Raw genomic sequence first — 24863 nt, 5'->3', positions numbered from 1 at the left:
GTGCTTGTGGATTTCAGACAGACATGTATGTGGAGTTTTGAGTCGTGAATGTGTGAATCGACTGAATTGTTTTGATTTGACTCAGTTTTAGTGGTGAGTAGCTGAGTCAAGGATTGTGTCATCAACTTTTCTGAAACTAAGCTTTTGATCCCTTACCTTCCAGTAAGAAGTTGAGGTCGAGCTTTCGGTGACAGTCGAGCTGAGAAGCTGTTTTTAAATTCAACAGTGAACTGATTTTTGTGTTTAACGGTAAAAAAAAAACCACTCTCATTTGTTCTTGGCCAACAATTTCTAAGCTAATTAGACCAAAATTTGAATATCTCTTGATAATGTGGGGATATTTTGTACCCAAAAGGTCAGAGGTAAAGTTTTGGCTCGGTTTTCGACCTGTGTGAGTAGGGGCTCAGTTCTTCAGTGATCTGTTTGGATTGCAGGCAGCCATTTTTGTTGTGAGTGAGTCTGGCCACTGGTCTTTGTAATTATTCATACATCTGTTTATTTATTGATTGGCAGTTTTGGTTCTCTATTGGAGCTGAGTGTCAAAAGTAATATCCATATGAATGTCAGCAGAACATTGCTTTGTAACAAGATGATCAACCCACCTGTCAGTGTTTTTTGATATTGTGACTCATTTGTGTAGCTTTAGGGAAAATAATAATTAAATATTAAAAGTCAGGAGTGTATCATTTATCCTGTGATGACGCAGAAATGCAACAGATTTGTGACACATCAGTGGTGGATATTCTCTTGTTCCCTTCTATGTTTGCATTAGTCTGCATCACAGAGCTGGAGAAATCAAGAGGGGATAAAAACAGTGGTCAAGACTTGTCTTTTGTACTGGGTACACTGTTTCTTGCTATACACTACATATGGGCAAATTGCTATTACTTAAGGGGGGGGGGGGGGGGGGGGCTCAGGCCTCTGCATTCCGACAACAATAACACAATGCTGCTATTCTTAAGACACAGAAATAAAGTCCAGCCACTTTCTGCCTATTTCCTGTGGTGGGAACTGAGACAGGGAGGCAGGTTGGGAAAGTAGGAAAAGCAAAGGCTGGGTCTATGATGATAAGAAGGAATTCAGACTGTGTGCAGGAGTAATCCACGTTGAGCACTGGAAAACAAAACTGGGGTTTTAGCTTAAATAAAACAGTTAATATGATGACATTATGTATCCTGACTAATACACATCCTTCCAGCTGTCCGACATCCTACCAATGACTAATACAAAACATCTTTACACAATCTGCAGTCTATCATTATCCTGACCCTGGCATGTGAAGGAAATACTAAACTATAGGGCTCGTGTAGCAACAGGCAAAAGAAAAAAGAGAGAGGCAAGTTATGACTTTGCTTTGATTGTGTGGATTTGACATGTGAGGAGGGAATGAAGTCAGCAGCAAATGACAGGCATCACAGACAGTACAGGCCTCAAAGCTGACAAAACACAACACACAATGAGGTCTGTGTTACAGGCAAACACTTCATTACAATCAGGTCCGGTAAAGGTCTGATTTGGTGTAACAATTCTCAGAAACAGCGGTTTTAGATTACAGCTTTAGGTTTTGTTAGTTTTTTTCTTTCAAAAGAAGACTGATAAAAATTCTTTTTGCCAGAGGCCTGATCATGTGATTTCTGATCGGGTCACAGATAAAAACTAAACTCCTCATTTGCGACTAGTATGATTAAAGCAGGCTCCACACGGGCAGACGTTTGACTGATTTTGGTCTCGGTTTCACAACTGTTACACCCCCTGCTTTCACTCCACATCTAACGCGGAGATTTTTTTTTTACAAGATATTTCCTTCTGATTCTCCTGGAGCATCAGTGTGAGGTATTTTAGCTTTTGGAAGACTGATCAGTTTATTCTAGGCCCCATCACCATTTCTTGTGGCCTCTAGTAAGTACATTTAAACCACTTGAAAGCCACAGTGGGTATGTTATCTGTTCAGCACTGTAGTGGTATTTGAAAAATTCATATCGCGCTTGACATTATAAAGAGTATATCAGTACAGCCGACGTACTGGCCAACACTGAAGCACGTGGAATTGGGTTTACATTTAGTGCTATTTAATCGTTCCTATTTTTTCAGCATTTTTGAGTCTTTATAAGGACATAAATTTAAAACACACCGATAAAGAAATCTTCAGGTCTGAAGAAACACGTTTTCAGAATTTAAAGCCAAAATCAAATTTTTGAGCATAAATTTAAGCATCTGTCTGTTGAGATATAAAAGATGAGATATAAAAACTGCACCAATTTGATGATGATGATACAAAATAAAAGAAACAAGCACTGGCAATCCTGGATGTTTGACCTTATTTCTGATAATTCAATGAAGGAAACCTGAAAAAGTGCATTTTCGGGAAACTTGAAGGACTTCTATCACCATGTGGGATAGATGGCTGGTCAACATATTTTCTAATATAGGAATATTTTAACACTTTCAATCTTATGGCATGGCAAGTCCAGATTTGCAGATCTTTGTAGTGTGATTTCAGTCTCAGTTTCAGTACTGTTACACCCCTGCTCTTACTCCGTAGCTTCTTTGTGAGTAATATGGCTACATCCGAATTGTTTTCCTTTGACATGTGTTAGACAAAAGGTTTCCTGCTCATTCTCACAGAGCAACAAGTTAGTGTTTGGAACAGGGATTACAGAGCCAAAGCTTATCCATGTCTTTGTGATATCCAGATTAAACTTGTATAACAACACCACTGGGCTCTGGCTGTGCCTAGTAGTTGCAATCGCCGCCTCCCCTCGTGTTATACCTTTGAATCAGCTGATGCTTTCCTCGGGCTATGGGAAGTTAAGCCCAAAGTTATCTCATGTTTCAGCGCTACTTCCTCCTTTACAATATGTTCTTCAATTATGTAAGCTGTGTGCGTCTCGCTTTCTGCTCTATGTATTATCAAAGCTCTTTCACATCTCACTTCACACAAACAGGAACAGTAAGCCTCAGCCAATCCCAACCCTGCGACTGTATGTCTTTTTCATGTCGGCCTCTGCTTTTATGCACCTGATCAATCGGCCTCAACGCAGCTCGTTGCGGGTAGCTGATGTCAGGCCGTGCCACTTTGGCGTGATGCAGAGCAGCTTGTTGCATTCAAGTATAAAACATGAAGTGAAAGGAATGGAAAAAAGGTCACATGGTGTCGGTTTGTGTTAACTGGTATGTTGCCTATCAGTACAGCAGGCAGTTGTGCTTGTCAAAACAATATTGAATGGTGGCTGTATTAGAGCGAATTCCTGGACCCTTTTCTCTTGAAAACAGACTTGGATAGTAGTGGTATGTGGATTTTTATTCATGTCGGCTTTTTTGTTTTTTATGGATGTTGTTGATCAAACTTGGTGGGACATTTATTAACTTTATGTACACTTACAGCCATGAAGCAGACTCTTCACAGGCATGGCGATATTTTTTCTTAGTTTACCGATCAAACTAGAGAAGTTATGAAAGTATAAATTTGCTAGTTCGTATCGTAGACTGTACATAAAAGATCAGAATCAGAATACTTTATTGATCCCTAAGGGAAATTATTTTTTGTTACAGTGCTCCATTATAAACAAACATTAACAAAGACTGGATGGAGGCAGCCACTGAAGCAGTACCTATTAATTTCTTGATTCCTCGTTTTAAAGTATTTAGTTTAGGTTATTGGTTACTGCCAGTTTGTCTTGTCACTAACTTAACAGCTAACAGTAGAAAACTTGGTTAGTTGTATCTAAAATCTGAAAGTACTAAAAAAAAGATAAAATTGAACTTTCACTCAGTGGTGCCCACATGTTCTAAAAAAATTAACTTAATATGCTCAAAAAGGCATGGTTGAGAGGATTTGAATGAAGACTAATTAGTAGACAGCTACTGGTTATAATGGTCTCTGTTGGTATACTTGTCAATCAAGGCAGTCAAAATCTAAATGGTTTTATTCATCCACTCTACAGTTATTAAAGAGAAATAAGCTATAGAGACCAAAGCAGTTTCTGTATCAGGCTGCTAACGTGATTGCTGCTGCTTAAAATGGGATTGTAATGACCGTTTATTCTCGCCGTTCTCACTCTCCCATCTATAGCAACAGTGTTAAAACATAGCAAAAATAAGTAATCATAATACTAAGATCACTAGTGACGACGTGTCTCAGTGGAGTGATGGCAAAAAAACAATTAGCGATTTCACATCTTTTCAGTTTCATATTGTGACTCGGTTTATTTTTATCTCAGAAGCCGATAAAAGCCGACCCATTTCCTCCCATTAATATCATGTTGATAAGAGCTAAAATTACCAGCTGTTCTTCAGCGGGAACATTTTGTAACTAATTTGGCTTTTTGTGTGCTCTCGTATATCTGACCAAATGATCATGTCACAAGCTTTCGGTGCTGAATTATGATCTGACTTACAGTTTTTCTCTCAACAGTTTTAGCTTAGCTGATGTGATCATATGATTTTTTGTGTGCATGTGGATAAAAAAAAATCCATGCAACTCTAAGCTGAAGGTCCAGTGCATAAATCTGCACCTCCAAGGTGCATCGTGCAGGCTATGATGAACCTTAGCTGTGTCACAAATGATCTCGGTTTTGCTTTGTTCTTGTGGAGAGAGGATGCTTGAATTGCACTTAATTATATATTTATTTAATGACACTGTCTGCGCCATTTCTCTGAAAAGAAGATCATATGCCAAATTAGCATCAGCCACTTTCGCATATCATCCACCCTCTTAGTCTAAGTTAGAAATATCCTATAGCTGAAATCACAACTTAGCTGTTGTTTTTAAACTTCTTTAAAACTTGTAGGGTTGTGCAGGAGTTTGTAATGGCTTAGAAGTAAATGAGTTTAGTGGGATGCTTTTTATACATCATATATTTCATACTCTTTAGGTTATCTGAGGAGCTGTTTTGGGGAATTATAATTATTAAAATACATTATGTAGTGGCGAAGAGACGAAAACGTGCATAAGCATGCCTAGTTATTTTTTGATAGTTATTTTTGGTTATTCTCCTTCTCAGGAGTTGGCTCACAACCGATCATTAACAGATGGTTATAAGCTAACATTATGCTGGCTAATGTTAGGCTTAGGTGTCCTAAAAATGACACTTTCCCTTTGATAAATAGATTGATTATATGACAGTTTATTCGCTAAGCGTCCAAGTCCAATGACCTTAGCTCCATTCCAAATAGGGCTGGGTGTCGTCACTGATTTCTAGAATTGATTCAATTCCGATTAACAAGGTCCCGAATCGATTCGATCCACGATTCGATTCAGTTCGATTTGATTTGAATCGGGGAAATTTTGCCTCAGACAGTCAGAAATATTATAATTCTGATCACGTATCAGTACATTTCCATATTTTTATATCTATAAAAAGAAAGCTGACACTTGCGAGACTTTATCAAAGGTCTAAGCATCACAGCAGATGCCTTTGTGTCAAAGTAACTGAGGATAAAACACAGAAAAACATGAAGGCGATTTTCCAGGCCTGGGCTTTTATAAAAAATATTCTGCAGTACATCAAAAACAGAAGGAAACCGTTAATCAGCATATGAACATTACCTGATGCTGTTGAAGCATGAAGCAGAGCAAACTTACAGAGGGTTTATCAGAGACACAGCTAAGCGTTTTCAGTCAATATTGTTTGGAGAGAGATCAAACCTGCAGCTTCAGAATCAGCGCAAAAACGACATAAACACAAAGCGCGCACCCGCCGAAACATCAGAATCAGCGAGCTGTCGGGTTTCGGCCCCGACCGTGTCCGTGCCATTGGGTGAGAAAGGCGACATTTCGCTGATTCTGATCTGTCGGCGGGTCAGCGCTTTGTGTTTGCATCTTTGTGAAGAATCCGTGTACCTGCTCTCATTTACTGTTTTAGCTGTTTGGTGGTTGTTGAAATTTTGTGAGGTTTAACCTGAGATTCTGGCGTTTCGGGCAAAATAAATTTATATTAAAAAATTGATTCAGGATTTTAATGAATCGATATCACGTTATCCAAGCTAGAATCGATTTTAATCGATAAATCGATAATCAAAACTCACCCCTAATTCCAAAGACTGGTGTTGCTAATAGCGGCAAAAACAGGATCAATAACAAAACAGGATACAGTTGATGGCAGTCTGCAATCTACTGACATCTAGTGGTGAGATTTTACACACTGTACCTTTAAATTTAACATATTAGGTCATTATTAAGTAATCAGTGTAGTGTATGTATCAGAGTAGATAAATCGAACATTTATAAAATAATTTAGAGGTTATTCTAAAATATCATGATGTGTATTGTGTACTGCGATTTAGCCTTAAAATACGAAAGCAGAAAAGTTCCCAGAACCACTTGGTTTTTTTTTTTCACTTGCAGCTTTCACCACAAATGTGTATTCATCATGTTCACAGTTAAATATTTTAAGTAACACTTGTACTTGATATTCTAGTTCTCTCCTCACGTAAGGCAGCACGTTGGTGTGCATGTGAGTGTACATGCACGGCGTCTTTGCATGTGTGCACTGTTTGCTGCTTGCCAGGGCAGGGCTTCCTGTTGCTGTGATTGCTGCCCAGGCAGAGCAGAGCAGTGATCCTTTGGTCTCCTTTCCTCTTGTGCTCTGCCACCTGGACCTTCATCCACAAACCTGGCGCCGTCTCCTCTCCTCTCAGCTTTCTCCTGCTTGTTATTCTCACTTCCTGCCTGGCCTCTCATTATCCGCCCATCTGTCTTTCTCTCTGTCCTTGTGACTGTTGTTCCTCCTCCTCTTCCTTTTCTCACTGCTTTATTGCCTTCTCCCCCCTCTTACAATCACTTACTGTGCCCCTGCTTTATAAGTTTATCCGTATCTCTGATTCATTCAATGATTCAGGGAGTGAAAATTCAGAGGTAATAAAATCTGTTTTTGACCCGAGTTCCTTGGATGCACATGTTGCTGTGTTGTTTTTTTTATTTTTTGGCTTTAGGTTTTTGTGTGTGTGATTTATATAAATTTTCCACTGCAGTTTTTACAGGAAACGCCGAGTGTTTGATGTCTCTGTGAGCCTCTATGCCATGCATATTAATTGAGTCATAAGCAATAGATTGGATCCGGCTGATGTCGGTAATAAGGCTCGGGCTATATAAAGGTCGGACGGATGTGGTTCGCTGTAAATTGCATTTTACTTAATGAGCGTGACAGTTAGGACTGCATCCTATTTTTTGCAATAATGTACAACTAATCAGCACATAGAGGTGTACATGTACACACATTCCCAGACCAGTTGCTCACACATCTGTATGTTTGTGTGTTTTAGAGCAAGAGCAAACAGTTTAGCTCATCGCCCAACAATCTGATATCTATTCATGTTTAAGTGTGTCTGAAAAAACATGGAGGTAGTGTCTGTGATGTCATGTCTGGAGGGTCTGGCGGGAGTGCAGTGTTGGAGCTGATGTGTAGCAGTCAAGTAGTAACTAATGTTTATTGCGCCTGTGGTTGCATCTTCTTCCTGTCTTTGTGCAAAAAGGAGTTCAATTCCACTTCTGCTGTCGTTAGTTTCTCATATTTATCTTTTTATTCTTATAGTTTACAATTTCTTCACAGCTTGCTCTTTAGGGAAAGTTCGCTTGATTTCCACTGTGAATTCAGTGAATTTGGAATTTTTTATAAACATTTTTTATTTTAAAATGATTTGCTGATTAGTAGAGCTATAATCATAGAGTTGGCTAGTTGATTATTTAGGCGATATTGTTTACATGACTATAGGTTTTGACAAGCCCCGGCCACACATGCCTAATGACTGGTGATCCCCTGAAAACCACAGGTCACTCTGGAAAATGTGTATTCCTCAGTTGAATGGCAAGTGATTGCTGGTGATTGCTGCCTGTGTGGTACTGCAAGGCAAGGCAAGGCAAGTTTATTTGTATAGCACAATTCAACAACAAGGTGATTCAAAGTGCTTTACAGAGACATTAGAAACAAAAACAAATAAAGGGGGGCGATCGTGGCTCAAGAGTTAGGAGTTCGCCTTGTAATCGGAAGGTTGCCGGTTCGAGCCCCGGCTCGGACAGTCTCGGTCGTTGTGTCCTTGGGCAAGACACTTCACCCGTTGCCTACTGGTGGTGGTCAGAGGGCCCGGTGGCGCCAGTGTCCGGCAGCCTCGCCTCTGTCAGTGCGCCCCAGGGTGGCTGTGGCTACAATGTAGCTTGCCATCACCAGTGTGTGAATGTGTGTGTGAATGGGTGGATGACTGGATATGTAAAGCGCTTTGGGGTCCTTAGGGACTAGTAAAGCACTATATAAATACAGGCCATTTACCATTTGTGACCAGTTTCACCTAGAAACAGCCACCTGTTGGGGAATACATATATTTCCTTTAGTGACTGGAGGTTGCTGACCCCTTACTTTCATAAGGAGAAAAGTGCAACACCAATAGCCTTCCTGGACCAGTTTAATGGTAGTTTAGTAGCTGGAAAAGAAGACTACATTATGAAAAATGCTATGCTTTGAAACATCCAAATGTAATCTCCATAAATCTGCAAAGTCTTGTCTATTTTTCCTGAGTCTGGCGTGCTTTTTCCAGTTGTTTACAGTGGCAAAAACAGCTGTAGCAACATAACAAGGTGCTAGTCATCTTTTCCACGCTGTGCACCTCTTCCTAGCTTAACCAGCTGTCCAGTAACAGTGGAAAGACGGTCGAGCAACACACTGACCGAATGTCACAACAAGTGTGGAACAGCAATGAAGGACAAGTTAATGCTGCTGCTCTCTGAGTATTTATGCCTGCACCTGTTCAGTAACCAGTGTCAGAGCTGCTGAGGCTGTGCCTTTTTGGTACTATCAAGGACTGAGCTGAGTATTGTCAGGAGTGCTGAGTACTTTTAGCATGAAAAAACCCAACAACTCCGAGATGTACAGAATCTGCTGAAATTAAATTGATACTGTTTCAGAGAACTCATTGGCATATAGTCATCTTGTCGTTGTTAGGATCTTCCAATACTGTCATTTTTCAGTATGCAAGGTCTGATAATTTTACATTGGCAAACTTGAGTTAAACCACTTAAAACTCCAAGCCATTAAGTAAATTTTAAAAACATAAATTAGATAATTGAGCTATTTGACGTTTACCAACATCAAATGTTTTACATTTAAGCTAAAATTATTTTAATTATGCTTTTTTTGCCATGTGACTCCGGTGACAAAACATTTCAGCTTCGGTTGGCAGCGGGACTCAAAAATTCTCCCTTATACAAACTCACAGGAGCCTCGAGATCAGTTTATTGGTTAAGTAAACTTGTTTTTAAAACCCTTTAAAATCTTATTTTACGAGGTAGTTTAGCACTTGTCAGACTTGTAACATTTTCCCACCCAGTCTGCATTTCGGTTATGCATCCAGCATCTAGTGGCCATTAGAGGTGCTGCAGCGCTCTCAAACCAGACCCCTACTTCCTAATTTGAATGCATGACCTGAAAACTCAGGTCACTTCAACACTTTCATGGATGTGTGTGTCCGTTGCATCAAACGAGCTGTTCCCTAATGGGGACAACAGGGTAACTCAGTGGTGTGTGAGAGCTGATACCAGGCCTGTGAGATATAAATAGCAGTCTACATCCACCAGCAGCATAGATTATTATCTATGAGTTGTAGTGTTATATAAGCCGCGGTCTTGGGAGATTTTATTTTCTTGGTTTTGCTCCAAAAAAAGCTTTTTCTTTTCTTTTTGAGAGGAGCCATGTGGTGTTAATGTTTGTGCAAACAAAAAAATATTGAGCAAAAGATCATGTTGTCTCTGTTCCCTGCAGACCACATCCAGGACGCTGTTTACTGTAAATCATACTGCTAGCACTTCCATTTAGTGGGAATAAAATGCCGCAATATAACACATGAATTTCCCCAGTAAGTCCTGAGTCATGAGGTTACTCACGCTAACAAGATCGATTCATGTCTGTGTTTCACACATCCTGTTTCCTTCCGTCCTGATTAAAATCAGACTCTTTTATGTCCACTTCTGGAGCGTGTACATCATGAGTATTAGGGATAGATGAGAGCTGTGTGACTCATTGTGGTGTCTTGCAACCTGACCTGGTGTGTGGTTAACTTTATAGGACAAGGTCAGGATACAGTTTTTATATTCACTGACCAACTACAAGCTAATTTAGATAATAGATAATTACTGCCTAAGTTATTGTGGAGGTGATTCAAGATGGCTGCTGAGTGGTTAGGCTTGCTTCTAGAAGGACTTTGCCTCATGTCACATGCTCAGAAGAGATTGTTTTATATTTGTCTAAATGTCAGCAAGTGTGACTAGCTGCTGCGTTTTGACACTTGTTTGACATTTTGCATTTGTCCATTAAAGACTTGTGTGGTATGCGTCACTACCTGTTTGCTCTTTTAAACAGCAGTGGTTGACTTGCTGCATCAGTAGTTTCACAGTAGCATTTGTTTGGTTAGATCATTTTTCTCTTTTTTTCTTCTTGCCAAAAAAATCTGACGTTGATCTCGACACAGTGCAGCAGTTCCTCAGGTTGTTTTGTGGTGTCGATGGGGGAGAAAAAAGCGGTGCCAAATTTCTGTAAAGCCCACGAGAGAGACGAAGAAAGCAATCAGTGTGCCATCGCGAGCGTGCGTGTGCTTCGCAGAAGAAGAATGCGGGCATTGTAGGGGAGGAGAAGGAGCTTGAGGGAGTGATGAGTAAGGTGAGGAAGGAAAAAAGGCAGGAGTGCACAAATGTTTTCCAGTTGCAATTTCGTGTGTTTGGATTGGCTTTTTTTTCTGCCGTCTCCTGCCGAATGCTGTCTAGGAAAGCAATAATACAATAACAAAACACTGAGCTGAGGTTAGAGGTCCCGGATAAGAACAGAGAAAGGAGACACAAACACTGTGTTAGCCTTTTTGTTTCCCCTCACAGTTTGAATATGGCTCTTCGTCAAGGTAAAAAGTCAAGGAAGTTTGAGTCCAAACACATCTGGAGATCCTCAGAGGACAGAGAGGATGAAAAGAAAGGGAAAACCCTGGGAACGGAGGCGGCCAAGACCCCAATGGATACGGCGAGAGGAAGTGTGTGTCTGTGTTTTTGTGTGCATGTGTGTGTGTATGTTCTCTAGGCAGTGCTGAGTCATCGCTGGGCTGGCCAGGCAGATAGAACCAAGCTTCTGGGAGGCCAGCTGAAGGGGCAAAGTGAGGCATGCACTGAGCATGCTCTGAAAAAGTACAGGAAGGGGATTAGTTGTTGTGACAGGACACATCCAGGAACTTTAGTGACGCAATATTTCACGATGCCAACTTTTCACTGCCTCATTGACGTACGTGTCCCCTTGATATGTTTGATGGTGCTAATGAAAAAACGGCACGCTTATTTTAAGATGTGACCTCACGACTTTTACAAGTCTTCATCTCAGGAGGTTGTCGCTCAGGACACAGAGAGAAATTAGATAACAAGACGCGTTGCTCCATGTTTTGGCCCGACCACAGCGCGACCCCCCCATCCCCCCACCCCCTGTTTCTTGTGGTTGTCTGTGATCTGTTGGACCACAGTCTGTGACAACCCCCCCCACCAGACACAGAGACACAACAGCCCACACGCACCCATATGCAAAAGCACTCTCACACTTCCTGTATGCCGATTAGACTCTTCTCTGCAGCACTGGAGGAAGATGGTATGTACTGTAGGCACATGTTGAAGTTAGAAGGTTAAACTCCTGTTCATGATACTGCAGTTTACGTCTTATAGTCTAACTGTTCATCTGTTGCTCAACACTTTATTATGGAAAGACATGCAGGGCAGAAAAAGAAGCAGCTTATATATAATGCATGTTGACTTCTTTGCTAAAGGCACCTTGAGGTGTTGCTTTTGGTTTGTGTTATGGTGAATATTCTACCTGTGTTCACCGCTTTACTGTGCAGCACATAAGAAGAAATCTGACTAGTTGTTGTATGCTAGTTACAGTCTGTTAGTTACACCATGTGTCTGCAGTGTTTACACATGCAAAGTGGCAGTTTTAAGATGAAGCTTAAATTCACCTCTGTATGTATGTCTGTGTATGTGACTGTATTTCTTCCAGTGGTGGGTTTGAGTGTCTTATATCCAAGCACAAACTTCCAGTTATAAAATTAAGCCAATGTAGAAGTGCCAAGAACTGCAGATGGCAACTAATGGCTATTTGAAGTAGGTGCCAAAAGTGAATCAGTCGCCATAGACTCTCGTGGTAAAATGCCCACATTTAGTTAGTGCAGAAATGAAACATTTTGACAGTTTAGCACAAAAATCAGTTATGGTCTCTACAGATGTTTTCCCCCCTTCAGAAGTTTCTTTTTTCCTGTTTCCTGGCTAAATCGTATTAAGACTTAAAGTTCGGCATCATTGTGGGCGTCTTCTGTCCATTCGATGGAGTCAGGAAACATTCTGTTTTAGTTAACACCTTGCTAAGTAAGCTTGCACCAGCACCAGGTGATAATGCCACAGCTCTGCCTTCTTGTTCCAATATGGCCACGTCTGGATCGAAACAAAAACTTAAGATGAACACGCACAAAGTACCAAAATGGGTGCTCCAAAAGTCCACACAGCTGATATCACAGTAGCTACATCCTTTTTTTTTTTTAAATATCCTATCTATGGCTCTTCCTGTCTGCTTCAGAATTTAATATGTCAGCGTTTTAGGACTAAAAAGACTCTAAATGTCCAGTCATATTTGTCTTCTTTCATTTCCAGAAGACCCAAATCTGCTTCTTTATTCTACCAAAAATGGGACTCTTTCATTGCCGTCATTGGCTGTCTCTAAACGTCACTTGAATCTTGCTATATCTGAACAGAAGTCGTGTCCAGTTATTCCAGCTACCAGTCATGCCTGGGCTACTCACTTCCAAGTCAACACACTTTTATGTCATCCTTATGCTACATGCCCAAAAATGTGTTCTCCCTGATCCCCTATGCCTATTTGTTTAGTATACTCAAGGTCAAAAAGGGATAAACACACACACACACACACACACACACACACACACACACACACACACACACACACACACACACACACACACACACAGCAAATGGGCGTTTAAAAAGAAAGAAAAGAGAAGGGCTTGTTGAATACTTAGGAATACATCCTTCCTTTATTCTGATGAACTGTGTGGTTAAAGCTGTTAACCACGGAGTTCTTTTAAATTACAACAGTACTAGTTTTTTAACGGTGGTGGACAGGTTGAAACACGTGTGCACTGTACAGAGAAGCTGCGTGTTAACTTCTTCGTGCACCAAATGATGCAGTACCTACAGTTGATAATGTAGTTGTGGGCCCTGATGAGTAAAATGGTAGATGGCTTTTGATAGTCTCAATTTAGTGATTATTATAAGAAAAGCCACAAGTTTAAACAGAGAAAGCCCTGTGGGATTAGACTAATCAGCAAACACTGAAGCACTGTGCATTAACAGAAGCAAGGAAGTGAAACAATGCACGCAAAAAAAAGTAGCAGAGCCCTACTGTAGGAGGCCAAGCCTTCCAAGGCAACCCGAACACATCAAGTTCAGTGCAGTATATTACCACATGTCACATCTTTACTGTCTCACTCATAAAATGAGGTTGCGTGTGTGAATGTTTAAGGTTGGATGATTAATCAGTTTAAAATTTTAAGATTTTGCCACATTCATTAAGTCCAAACTCAGTCGGTGTTTACTTCAGTTTGAGCAAAGATTATGAAAAGCGCGGCTTTGGTCAACAAGAGCTGTCCAACAGAAGCTAAAAACTTTTAAAATCTTTCAGGAGGTTTATTAGATGTTGTCTGCAGCTGTTTTTCTCTCCATATCTTTGAGAGTCTCTCACTAAACCTGGTTTCGGCAGCATATGACTGAAATGCCCTTTGGTTGACTGCTACGACTTTCTGTCTATTAAGTCAGCTTCTGCCTGGGCCCCTTGTTGCCCCCCCCCACCCACACCTGCAGATGTTGTGGTGGAGGCTAGCCGGCAGAAGTGGTTACCCTTGCGAGACAGGTTATAGGGTCAAAAACGCTCATTAATATGCGCCTCGCTCTCTACCGGATGAGCCTGTCCCCCTCCACCAACGCCACTGATTTATTTATTTTTCGTGTTAATTGTACTTAAAGAAATCCCCTTTAAGTATAATAAATAAATAAATAAACACTTTTGTTTTCACTACACTTATGATGTTTGTTAAGTTAATGAATAATCATGTTGTTTGTGTATCGTGTTTTAAAACGTGAGTGATACACTGGGGGGGAAAAAACTGAAGGACCATTAAAATAGGTCACGTGTAAGTACACAAACACACGGATGAAAATACAGGCAGCGTGGCTGATTGAGAGATTTTCTAACCGTACTTCCTCAGTCAGGGCCTCATTCACCTTCTGTCTGACTGACTAATTACTGTTTCCATTCATAAAATACTTGAGTTGCCATCATCCATATCAGTGGAGGTTAGAACGCAGTTTCTCCTTTCTCTCTGCTCGCCTCTGCTGTAGGAAACAATTTCCTGAAATTTACTTAAAATGTGTACACTCGCTGCGTTTTCTCCCATTAACTGAATGGTAACCGATTGTCCTTTGAAAAGGTCTCTGGTGGAAGCACATCATGGCTTGGGGTGATTTCTTTAAAAGCTTATTTACAGACTTCCGGATTTGGCTGAAAGAGAAATGTGTGACTTCTGAGTTTTCAGGGTTCTAGGATACTCTGGTTGATTGCCAGAGATTTTTTGCAGGCCCATGTAATCCAATTTGTGCGGTTACAGATCAAGCTCAGATGAAATCAGAGTTTTGAATGTTCTTTCTTAGTGTTTGAACTGTTTTTAAACTTTGAAGCAATTCAAAATGTGCTGTAACTGTTGTGCCATTTCCCATGTTTAGTGCTGCATGTCTTGCACAACCCTCCACATTATCCTGATCTAATTGCATTCCTATATCTTGCTCTCGTTATTTGCTCCTCTGGCTTTTTTCGTTCTTTTCTTCCATGCTTCATCCATTCATTTCTCTTACCCGCCTTCTTTTTCTGTTCCGCAGTGATTCTCATCCACTCTGGTTACTGCAATGAATGGTAACACTATCCATCCAGCCAACACCACAACAGCAGCAGGCCAAGGTGTGGCAGTTGCCCAAAAAGGCTGGACGGAATTCTGCGAGCTGCATGCCATCGCCGCAGCCCAGGAGCTGGCCCGGCACTACCGGAGTTTTGCAAGAGAGCGACCACACCATGATGTGCTTCCACCAGAGACCTTTTCAAAGCAATTTACTGACCTCTTCCAGCAACACTTCTGCTGCGAGGTCGACAAAGACGGCACGCCACTGGGTCAGAACACAAGCTCTGCCGCCTCCGGTAGCGCTCCCTCATCGTCTCCAGTGGTCCTTCGTCCTCAGCCTGTAATCACTCGAGTGCGGACTTTGCCTCGGGTGCAGGACTATCGGGAGACTGGCAGACCAAATGGAGGAGCTGCTCCACTGACTGCGTCACCGAAAGTGGAGCCGGTGGTGTTGAGCCGGGAGCAGGAGCTGCCACTGAGATGCGCTGCGGGAAACTCCTTTTCAGGATCTCGCACAATTGGCAGCGGGACACTGGTGATTCATAGCCATAGCAACGAGGAGATCTCTGGCACAGATCATCGCCAGGTATCTGAACGGTACTCTTCTGACTCTTTAACCTCGAACCCTGAAAACTCAGAAGTCACACATTTCTCTTTCAGCCAAATCCGGAAGTCTGTAAATAAGCTTTTAAAGAAATCACCCCAAGCCAGTCCGCGCTCATCCCGGGACCTTACCCCTAGGAACCCCACCACCACCAACAGTAATCTTCCAAATAATGGTGACAGAGTGGGTGCAGTTTCCTCCATCAGCGAAGAGGTGTCATCCTCTTCTTCCCACTCCTCCGAAGCCACACCCACAGCTGCTTCACACCGTCCTGGAATGAAGGAGCTGATCATGGCTCCTTTCAATAGGTTTCGTAGTAAAAGGCAGAGGCGATCCGAGGCGAGCGGCTGCTGTAAAGAGGGCCAGTTGAGGTACTTTCTGGTGGACGAAACTGTTTCAGACTCACAGCCCCGCTGGCAGCGTTGCCACCTGCTGGTCAGGAGGATCAGAGACATTCAAGGAGGAAGAGGAGCAGGGGAAAGTTACCAGTTAGAGCTCTATGATCCTCCAAAGGTAAAAACACAAGCTTTGGCACACTTTATATTCATCGTACACGCGATTCACTAAACTCTAACAGCTCAGCTGTGGTTTCACATGATAATATGTGGGCATTTCTTTGAAAACAGTTCACAGCAGGTGAAAAGTATTCATTTTTATTTTTAAATAGCTTTCTGTACAAAATTTGACTCCTGGGGTTTCTATCTGAAACAGCTTCATGACTTTTGCTTACAAAGAGAAAGATAGAGAAAGATTTGTCTTGACATCCTTATCAGTGGACTGGTGTTTCATGTAGGTTTAGCTGATCTCACAATCGTTTACCGTGGTCTTTCTTTATCTGCCACATTGCAGAGAAATCATACAGATTAAATCATTAATGCTGCTATGTGTAAGTATTTTATTTTGAAAGCTCCACTACTGGTAACCAGCTAGCCCCGGCCTAGCCCCATCTCACGTGTACACAACTACTCATGTGATCACGAGTTAAACTAAATATGCGAAAGAAGTATCATTTATATCATGAATTGTAAAACCCTTGCATGATCTTCTGGCCTGATTGCTCGCCTCTAGTTGCATGCATGAAGTGTAAGAATGGTACCGATGGCACTATTCTCAATTTTTTAAAGTTTATTTAGTCAGGCTAGTATGAATATCTTTATCTGCCTTTATTATAATTTGGAAAAGACAAAAGAGTATGAGTTGTTAGTAAAATAATTCTTTAGTTGCGCACTTTTTATAGTTTTCTTTTGGTCTCTATTGGACATAAAAGTCATCAAAGTGTGTGAGGAGTGTTTAAGTCAAGAGGTTACAGAAATACTGTTTAGCTTGTCAGGCAACTAAATATATAAAATTATGCCATGATGTTGCAAATTAAAGGAGATTGCAAATCATTTACTTTCTTTCTCGGAACACCAGACTAGAGTTTTTTTGCCTGAAAAGTCACGGTGTAACCCCTCCTGTCACCTCATATCCTCCTATATTCAAACAAATAGAATTTAGCTATGCTAGTCTGCAGCTTTTGTTAACTGTGTATGGAAAGAGACTAGTCATGCACTACAAGTGCATCCTCAGTACTTTATAGATTTGAGCGAGAAAGAAAGAAAACAAAAAATGTATTTTCAGAAATGTTGAAGAAGTCAATTCAAAATATTGTCTACTGATCTACACACATCACGATTTATCTTCTTGATGCTTAGTTTGATTGCAACAAGCAGATGTTCATGAAAACCACTGATCGTTTTCTGTTGCTGCTGTTCTCAGTACAGGAGAGCTTTGCAGAGTTTCACTGGATTGTGTCTGCCGCTTTTGCAGATGTGCATGTGTTGTTTTTTTGTTTTTTTTTAAATAACCTCTTCTCAGAACTGCTCACACTGTGACATGTTACAGCTGACAGGTTTGTCATCTTGTGTTTCATATCTATGCATGGTAGGTCACTAGATCTGTTTGTGTCAATAGGATGGAAACCCACATTTGCCTTTAAAGGGCTGGGTAAAGTTTGCCAAGCAGTGTCACATACTCTTAAGTTAACGCACACACAAAAACAAGCGCACACACATTAAGGCACAAAGTCATTTCCTGTTTCCAGCTGTTTAGTTGCAGGGGTTTCCCCCCCTCCTTCAAATCATCTCTTTTCTCTGCCTGTGTTTGTTTTTGTTTGCATAAATGGTATTTTTACTGCCTCTAAGAAGCTCCTTTTAGTGAATAGTTTGCCACATGACAAAACAAGACGAAAACTGTGATGACATTTAGCTTTGCCTCAAAAAAAAAACGTCTTGTCTTACTGGCGGTTTGCATTTCACCTTTACTTCTGGTGATTCAGTGGCATCTAGAGGGAGTGTTTTGATGATAAACACAAAGCTTTTTTGTTAACCAAACTGAAAACACAAACTGAAAAGATATTAGTCATATACTCACAGCTTAGTTTAAAGGAGGGCATGAGCTTCAGGTTCACTCATGCTTTCCATGCACAATAGGGTCATCACAGTTCATAGATGATTTGTTTCACACTGGTACCCTTTAAAGATTATCCTAACTGGTTTACCCTTTAACCTAGTTAAAGAAGTGGAAATTAAGTTGCTAGTCATATGAGATAGATTTAATCAGTCCGTACTTCATTGACTATTGTTACTTATCCCTTTATTAATATACAAACATATACAGGGCATTTCTATAGCTCAGAAATATAGCTCAATATTTTCTCGCTGTGACATTTTCACTCGATTACATCAACAAATCTGCAACATTCATGTCTTCTTTTAATCCTTGGTGAGTAGATACACCTCCCACACTGTTTCCTGTTTGCTTGGGGTTTTCTGCAGCCAGTCACAACTTTTCTCCTTACACGAAGCAACCATGACATTAAAGCCGACGATCTAACATTAGTTAACTTACCCAAATGCCAGTAAAACAGCTCTGACCCTGTCAGGGTTGTGCAATGACCTGATACCTGCAGGGTTGGATTGAGCTTGTTCACAATAATCCCACAGATGGTTGGTCAGATTGGAGTCTGGGGTCTGAACAGTTTTGGTTTGAATATAGTAGAGAGTTTTAGTAAATAATTAAAAATAATGCTTATATAGCTTCAAAAATTATTTACGTTTTATCAAAGTACAGTTCAGATTAACTGTTAGGTCTATGACATCACTAACCGAACTGTAGCTGCAGCAAGTGGCAGGTAGATGTAAACAAGCAAGGTGGAAACTTAGATGGATAACAACCCTCAAACCAGCAGTACTTTGAACTGTATGCGATCCATATGTTGGCTGCAACAGAGTAAACTGGCATATAACCACTGAAGAGGAGTAGTAGGTAGCCATGTTCAGCACATGCATGTTCATGTTAACCTGCAAGTAAAGAAAGAAGAAGGCTGCTGCTAGCACTGCAAACATTAGTGCCTCACATAGCAAACTAATCTGATAATGTGCGTGAAAGTGACACATGTCAACAAGCTTTCTGACTTTTGGATTAGTCAACTATTATTATTTATTAGTAGTAGTATTTCTTCCCATTTTATCAACCAGTAAATAAGTTGCCAGTATTATCCCTTCTGTATTGTACAGTGTATTTCCAGGGGTGTTGGTCTGCCACGATGTGTAGGTGGGTGGTGATGGATGATAGGACTAAGATGATTAGTTTTATTCACTAAAGTTGTCAGTGGTTTAAATGCAATGCCTGACTGGTGTATTACTTCTTAATTAACACTTGTTAATGCCAAGTGGCAATTGTAACTTGGAAACATGACATCAGTTGTTGCTGTAAGCTCTTCGCAGCACAGCAGGATGTATTTCTTTCTTTCTTTTTCTCTTTCTCTTTTTCTCTCTCTCCTCGCATGCTTAGCTCCCCCCACAAGGCCTCATGGCATTAAACCCTGCAATATTTCCAGATGGGGCCAGCTGTGAGGCTGCATGTAGTTGCACACTTAGCCCCTAAACCAGTGATCAGAGCAGGTCGAATGCTGTCCTGGGCCCTGCCATCTATAAGGTGGCAGGGCCCAGTAAGCAGAGTTTAGTCTCTTTAGGGTGTGTGCAAGTGTGCATTCAGACACACATAAAGGTCCATGAGAGAGACATTGCATGCATGTGCATGTGTCTGAAGGCGTATGTGTGTCTGTAGAGTTTTATATTTAGCAGCCCTCGAGTCCTCAGCCGCTTACAGCCCTAACCATGTGTGTGAGGTAATTCAGTTGATTTCAGAGCCAAAGTCGTGCATGTGTGCACGTGCTTGCGTGTTTATTTAGAATGGGAAGACATTGGCAGGATTTGCCTGGCTGTTTGCAATTTTGCTTTAATGCACTGGTGCTCTGAATACGCTCTCTCTTAATGTGTGTGTGTGCGTGCGTGCGTGTGTGTGTGTGTGTGCATGTGTGATCTTGGAAGGCAGATAGATAAGGGCCTGAGAATGACCTTAAAAGGAAGGAGAGCTGTGGACTAGCATTCTCACATTTAATGTACACATGAAAAACTTGTGCATTAATTGCCGTAACAGTTATTTAAACACACCAAGCTGGAATGCGTTGAGGTTGCTATTAGTACAGTTTCCCTATTCTGAATGAAAATTGGGGTTTTTCACATCTGTAGGCAATGTGTCAGTGTGTGAGCATGCACGCCTGCACACATCACACATATCTTAGCTGCACAGAACATAATAATCCTTGAGCAAAGTACGCATGCATTTTTATTTATATCTTTATGTGTGAGAAACAGAAGTAATATCAGTGAGCTCATTTAGCACAAAGGCGCAAGCTGCATGGAAACTGATAATGAGTTTGCGTGAGAAAGCAGCAGGCAACAGCACAGTTGTCAGTTGCTTAGTATTAGCCTGAAAAGGCAATAAACCAGTAAGATGATACCCCGTAAGATTTTATGCAACACATTAGGTTGTCTGTGAGTATTGTTGTTTTAGTAGGTTGACTTTAAAAGCAAAAACATGCTAAAGGCAACAGTCAGCTAGGTTACTTCTGGGAAAGATGCAGTCACTTTTCAGCCAAGTCCTAACAAATGTCTGTTTTGTCCTATAATTATATTTAAAACTGAGGGCAGTTTCACTTCTGCATAATCTGAAGTGTTAGCCCATATTTAGGCCTGAAATAGATTTTAAGCATGCAGCTGCTATAGGTACTGTGTGGAAGATTAAAGCCTCGATTACACCGTGAGTACTCCATCCGTGTCCGTGTCTGCAGCATGGAGTATAATCAAGGAAAAGTGAGATCCCAGAAGTGCAGTTTTAAGGAACTGATCTGTGAATGCAGTTTATCTGATGGCAACACAATAAAGAACATTTTGTATCACATCATTTTATATCTCTGTACAGCTGTGGGAGTTTCCTCGGTGATTGCAAAGTGAATATATTATACTGTTTTAATATTCTACAGAAAAATAATGTCAAATATTGGTCATAAATTGCACACATTTATAGTAGAGTTGAAACACTTTACTGGGTTTCATATTAAAATTGATGAGTAACATAGAATGTGCATTTTTAGTGTTTAAAAAAAGGGCAACAAGAGAGATAATATATCTCTATATCTTTATCCTTCCATCATCAGCAGCTTGTCAAAATTAATAACTTGGTTTCATGTTTAAAGTATATCACAGCATCTGATCTCCTTCTTCAGATGGTTATCATACTGTGAAAATGTTATAACCTGTCATCCTCTAACCTAACAGTGCACTAAAATTACGATAGCGTTCTAGTTAAGGAACTTAACGCAACTTTCTGTTGCTGCTTTCTCCTGCTTAGTTTGCTTGCTTTGGTCAAATTAGTAGCAATAGAATAATTGCTTTCATTTTTTAGGCTTGCAAGCTGCTGCTTGCTGAACCACCACTGTCTGTGTGAACTAGGGCTGGGCGATATGACCCAAAATTCATATCTCGATATTTTTTAGCTGGATGGCGATATAAGATATATATCTCGATTTTTTTTTTTAAAGCTATAAGTTAAGAACAAAAAGAGAGTTCTTAGTCACACTGTGTCCCAGATGTCACACGGGCACTTTTATTTACATACAGCGTAGATGTACATGAAGAAATTACTCAAAAATAAATTATCAGCATTTATTAAATAATCATGGTCCATAAATAAAAGAAAACAATGTTGTTTTTGTGCATAACAAAAAGCTCACAATTGTGCAGTCAAAATGTAAACTAATAGACGCTGAGCATAATAACAAAGAGACAGATTTCACAGCTGCACCACGTCTCTGAACAGGTGCCGTTTGTGGTCCTTATACACACACAGTACGTATCACTCCGCGAGGCTCCCCCTTGGTAGCCGTAATCCTCCGACAATCCATCAAGCGGTGCAGCTCCGTAGCTTAGCAAAGTCATATTAAAACATTTTTTTGACAGATTGCTGAGCGCTGTGTACCACATAAAATCGGTTCGCGGTCAGTAAGCACAACCAGAATTCATACATAAGGCGCACTGTCGATTTTTGAGAAAATGAAAGGATTTTAGGCCGTGCAGCTCCTCCGGGCTGCATGTCGTTAGCGCGGTTAGCTCGTTAGCGCGGTTAGCTCGCTAACACGTTGACGCCGTCCAGCCCCACGCACGGTAACTCGCTAATGGAGATTTTCCGCTTTCATCTTGTCATTGCCTGCAGGTGAAGCTATGGGGGAGGCGGAGTTGTGTTCAGTGAAGGAGAGGCGAGGCCGAGTAACGTTGCGTAGAGACAAAAGTGGACGAAAGAGAGGCAAACCTGCGGCTCCACAAGTATAATTATAACGTAACATAGACTATATCGATATAAACGATATTGTCACATCTTATATCTCGTATGAAAATATATCGATATTTTTAAAAAACTCGATATATCGCCCAGCCCTAGTGTGAACTATGTGAGTCACTGATGTCTCATCTAATGTGCACTCAAGTCCTGCCCAGTGTGTACTGGGATAGACTCCAGCACCCCCGCAATGTTAGTTGGATGAACTGCAGTTCTTCAAATGGCCACTTGAGGCATGCTCCAAAAAGCAAGATGTCCAACCATCGATTATTAACTGCCTTGAACAAATAACAATTCTGGTTTCTGTGGATGGCTTCCCCCTTTCTAAAGACCTCTATAGGGTTGAATTTTTATGTGTGACTCGTCCAACATGAGACCGGAATAGGGGGCGTGGCTACTTGGAATCCTAGGTGTGCAAACAAATTACTAACAGAGTGGCTTGAAAAGGCAGAGTTAAAATGACACCATAGTGGCTACGTCCAATTTTTACACTGCTGCCAATTTAGAGTCAGTTAGCCTATTAGCCTTGTCTTAGGTCCATAGGAATAAGTCAAGTCTTTTATTTGTGAGGGTACACATAGCTGTGAAATTTTCTATAGTGTAAAAAAACAAAGTTAAGACAATGTAACTCTTGATATATTGCAGAAGTGAAAATTGTTATGTCAGCTGAAAAGAGAAGCAGTCTCCAAATTCTCATTTCGCCTCGGTATTCAACGCTGGAACTTCATGTTACAAGTTAATTTAAATTATTTATTGTGATGAAGTGTTTTATTGTGAGGTTTTGTGTGTATGTTTGACATAATTCGTTTAGCTTTTCTTTGCTTTGATTGTTTCTGTACCGCTAAGGCTGTTTATTCAATAGCGATTCCTACTTTTCCTTTTATCTGATGTTCAGTAGTCAAGGTTACAGACAAGGTTTGTGTCTTGCCAGGAAAATCGTGGCTCTGTCTTCCAGAGAGAGTTCCCACAGACTGCTACAGTCTGATATGTTTCCTCAGACCTCCTGTAGACTTCATCTTAATCATACGCCTCTCATCTCATCCCATCTCATCTCAGCTGCGCATATGTGCGTGCTTGTCCATTCGCATGTGTTTGTTCCAGCTCTTCTAATCTTTCCCACATGCTCTTGTTTCATGCTTGTGTGTACACGTGCATGCATGATGTATATTGTTGATTTTCGAGCAGGTCCTTCGCTGTCTTAGTGTGTTTGTATATTCGCACACATACTTTTATGTGTGTGAGCATGTATCGTACAAGCTTCTTTTTTGCCTCCCATTTAATATGTCATGCTTTATCATGAAGCTGCAGCAAAAAGTCTGAAGTAGAACTTTCAAAAATGGATCTTCTGAGTCAAACATGGATTTTTTCCACAACGATCAACAGAATCAAATGCTTTCTTATATGCATTAGATGCTGTTTTCTTTGAGTGAACATTCACTGCTTTTTTTCCCTCTGCACTTTCTTACTGACAGTAAGAGAGGAGTTTGCAGCATCAGTGGAAAATAGTTTTCAAAGAGACTCTGGTGTCCATCTGTTCTGTGTTACTTGTTGTATTTCAGTCTCTCATATGGCAACATGCAGCGTTAATTTGGCTTGGCTCGTTGCATACCACAACTAAAGCCCTAAACACATGGGCCCCAGTCAGCTGTCCGAGAAACAGAATGAAACCAGGCGAGAGAGACGCAGGAAACACAACAGGAGGAGACATGAGAAAGACAGACTGACGGTTAGGCTGAAATCAAAAAAATATCAGAATTTATCAAAGTTAATTTTCCCTCGTGAAAAGTCTTCTCTAGTTTTGCCCATTTTATCCATATCGAATCATTTAAAAATGCATGTTTTCTCACATTGAGACATGCATATTTTTTAAAAGTTTGCCTCTGTGGTTTCTGCTGCTAAGCCGGCACAATCAAAGTGAATTAAATTTTATTTGTGCTGTTCCAAGCTTTTGCAAATGGCATTTCAAAGGCTCAACATCAGTGCGTTTTTCCATAAATAATGTCCTACTTCGTGAGGATCACATGCACAGTGCTGAGGCTTTACTGGAACTACAATATTTCTCTGCTACAAACCCTTTTTTTATGTTTCTAGTATGCGGATGACATCGGATGACTACTTGTTTACACTAATTTAGAAACAAAGTCGATTTCAGCTTTCTCAGAAAATGCAAACCAGACTTAAGCGCATCAGTAAAGAAATAGATTGATTACATGATCTAGAAAAATCTTTAGGTTTTATGTATTCTAGTAAACTGAATAAGTTTGGGTTTGGGAGTTTGGGCAAAAAAAGACTGCCTGTAAGACGATACCCAGCTGATTGTATAACAATAATGTTTTTCCATTGTCTGGCCAAACATTTAGTCAGTCGATTCTCAAATCAAATAGCAGATTAATCAATAATGGAAATATTACCCTAGCAAAGTGAAATGCAATATGTCTTTTCTTCCAAGAGAAGCACAATGATCAGTCTGTCACCATTCACAACAGTATTTAGAACAGCAGAGATTGTCTCTCTTCAGAAATAGTTTCCTTCTTACTCAGAACTGTCTTCATATCTCACCCACAAAGTT

The 24863-nt window shown here is 40.7% G+C and overlaps 1 protein-coding gene across 4 annotated transcripts in view; it reads left to right on the top strand.

Moving 5' to 3' along the window:
• sh2b3 (SH2B adaptor protein 3) overlaps positions 1-24863 on the top strand; it is a 73477-nt gene that overhangs the window by 4889 nt on the left and 43725 nt on the right. For 3 of the 4 annotated variants that reach the window (XM_004547101.6, XM_004547102.5, XM_004547104.6), the window contains exon 2: positions 14954-16087. In XM_004547101.6, the coding sequence (XP_004547158.1) occupies positions 14981-16087 (1107 nt within the window). In that variant the 5' untranslated portion in view covers positions 14954-14980. Of the gene's footprint in view, positions 1-11498; positions 11604-14953; positions 16088-24863 lie in introns of those variants that run through there. The other variant, XM_004547103.5, reaches the window with a different exon arrangement.

This window comes from Maylandia zebra, linkage group LG12, assembly GCF_041146795.1.
Source record: "Maylandia zebra isolate NMK-2024a linkage group LG12, Mzebra_GT3a, whole genome shotgun sequence".
Lineage (NCBI taxonomy): Eukaryota > Metazoa > Chordata > Actinopteri > Cichliformes > Cichlidae > Maylandia > Maylandia zebra.
The sequence above is the reverse complement of the archived record's forward strand: the minus strand, read 5'-3'. Positions and strand labels throughout refer to the sequence as shown.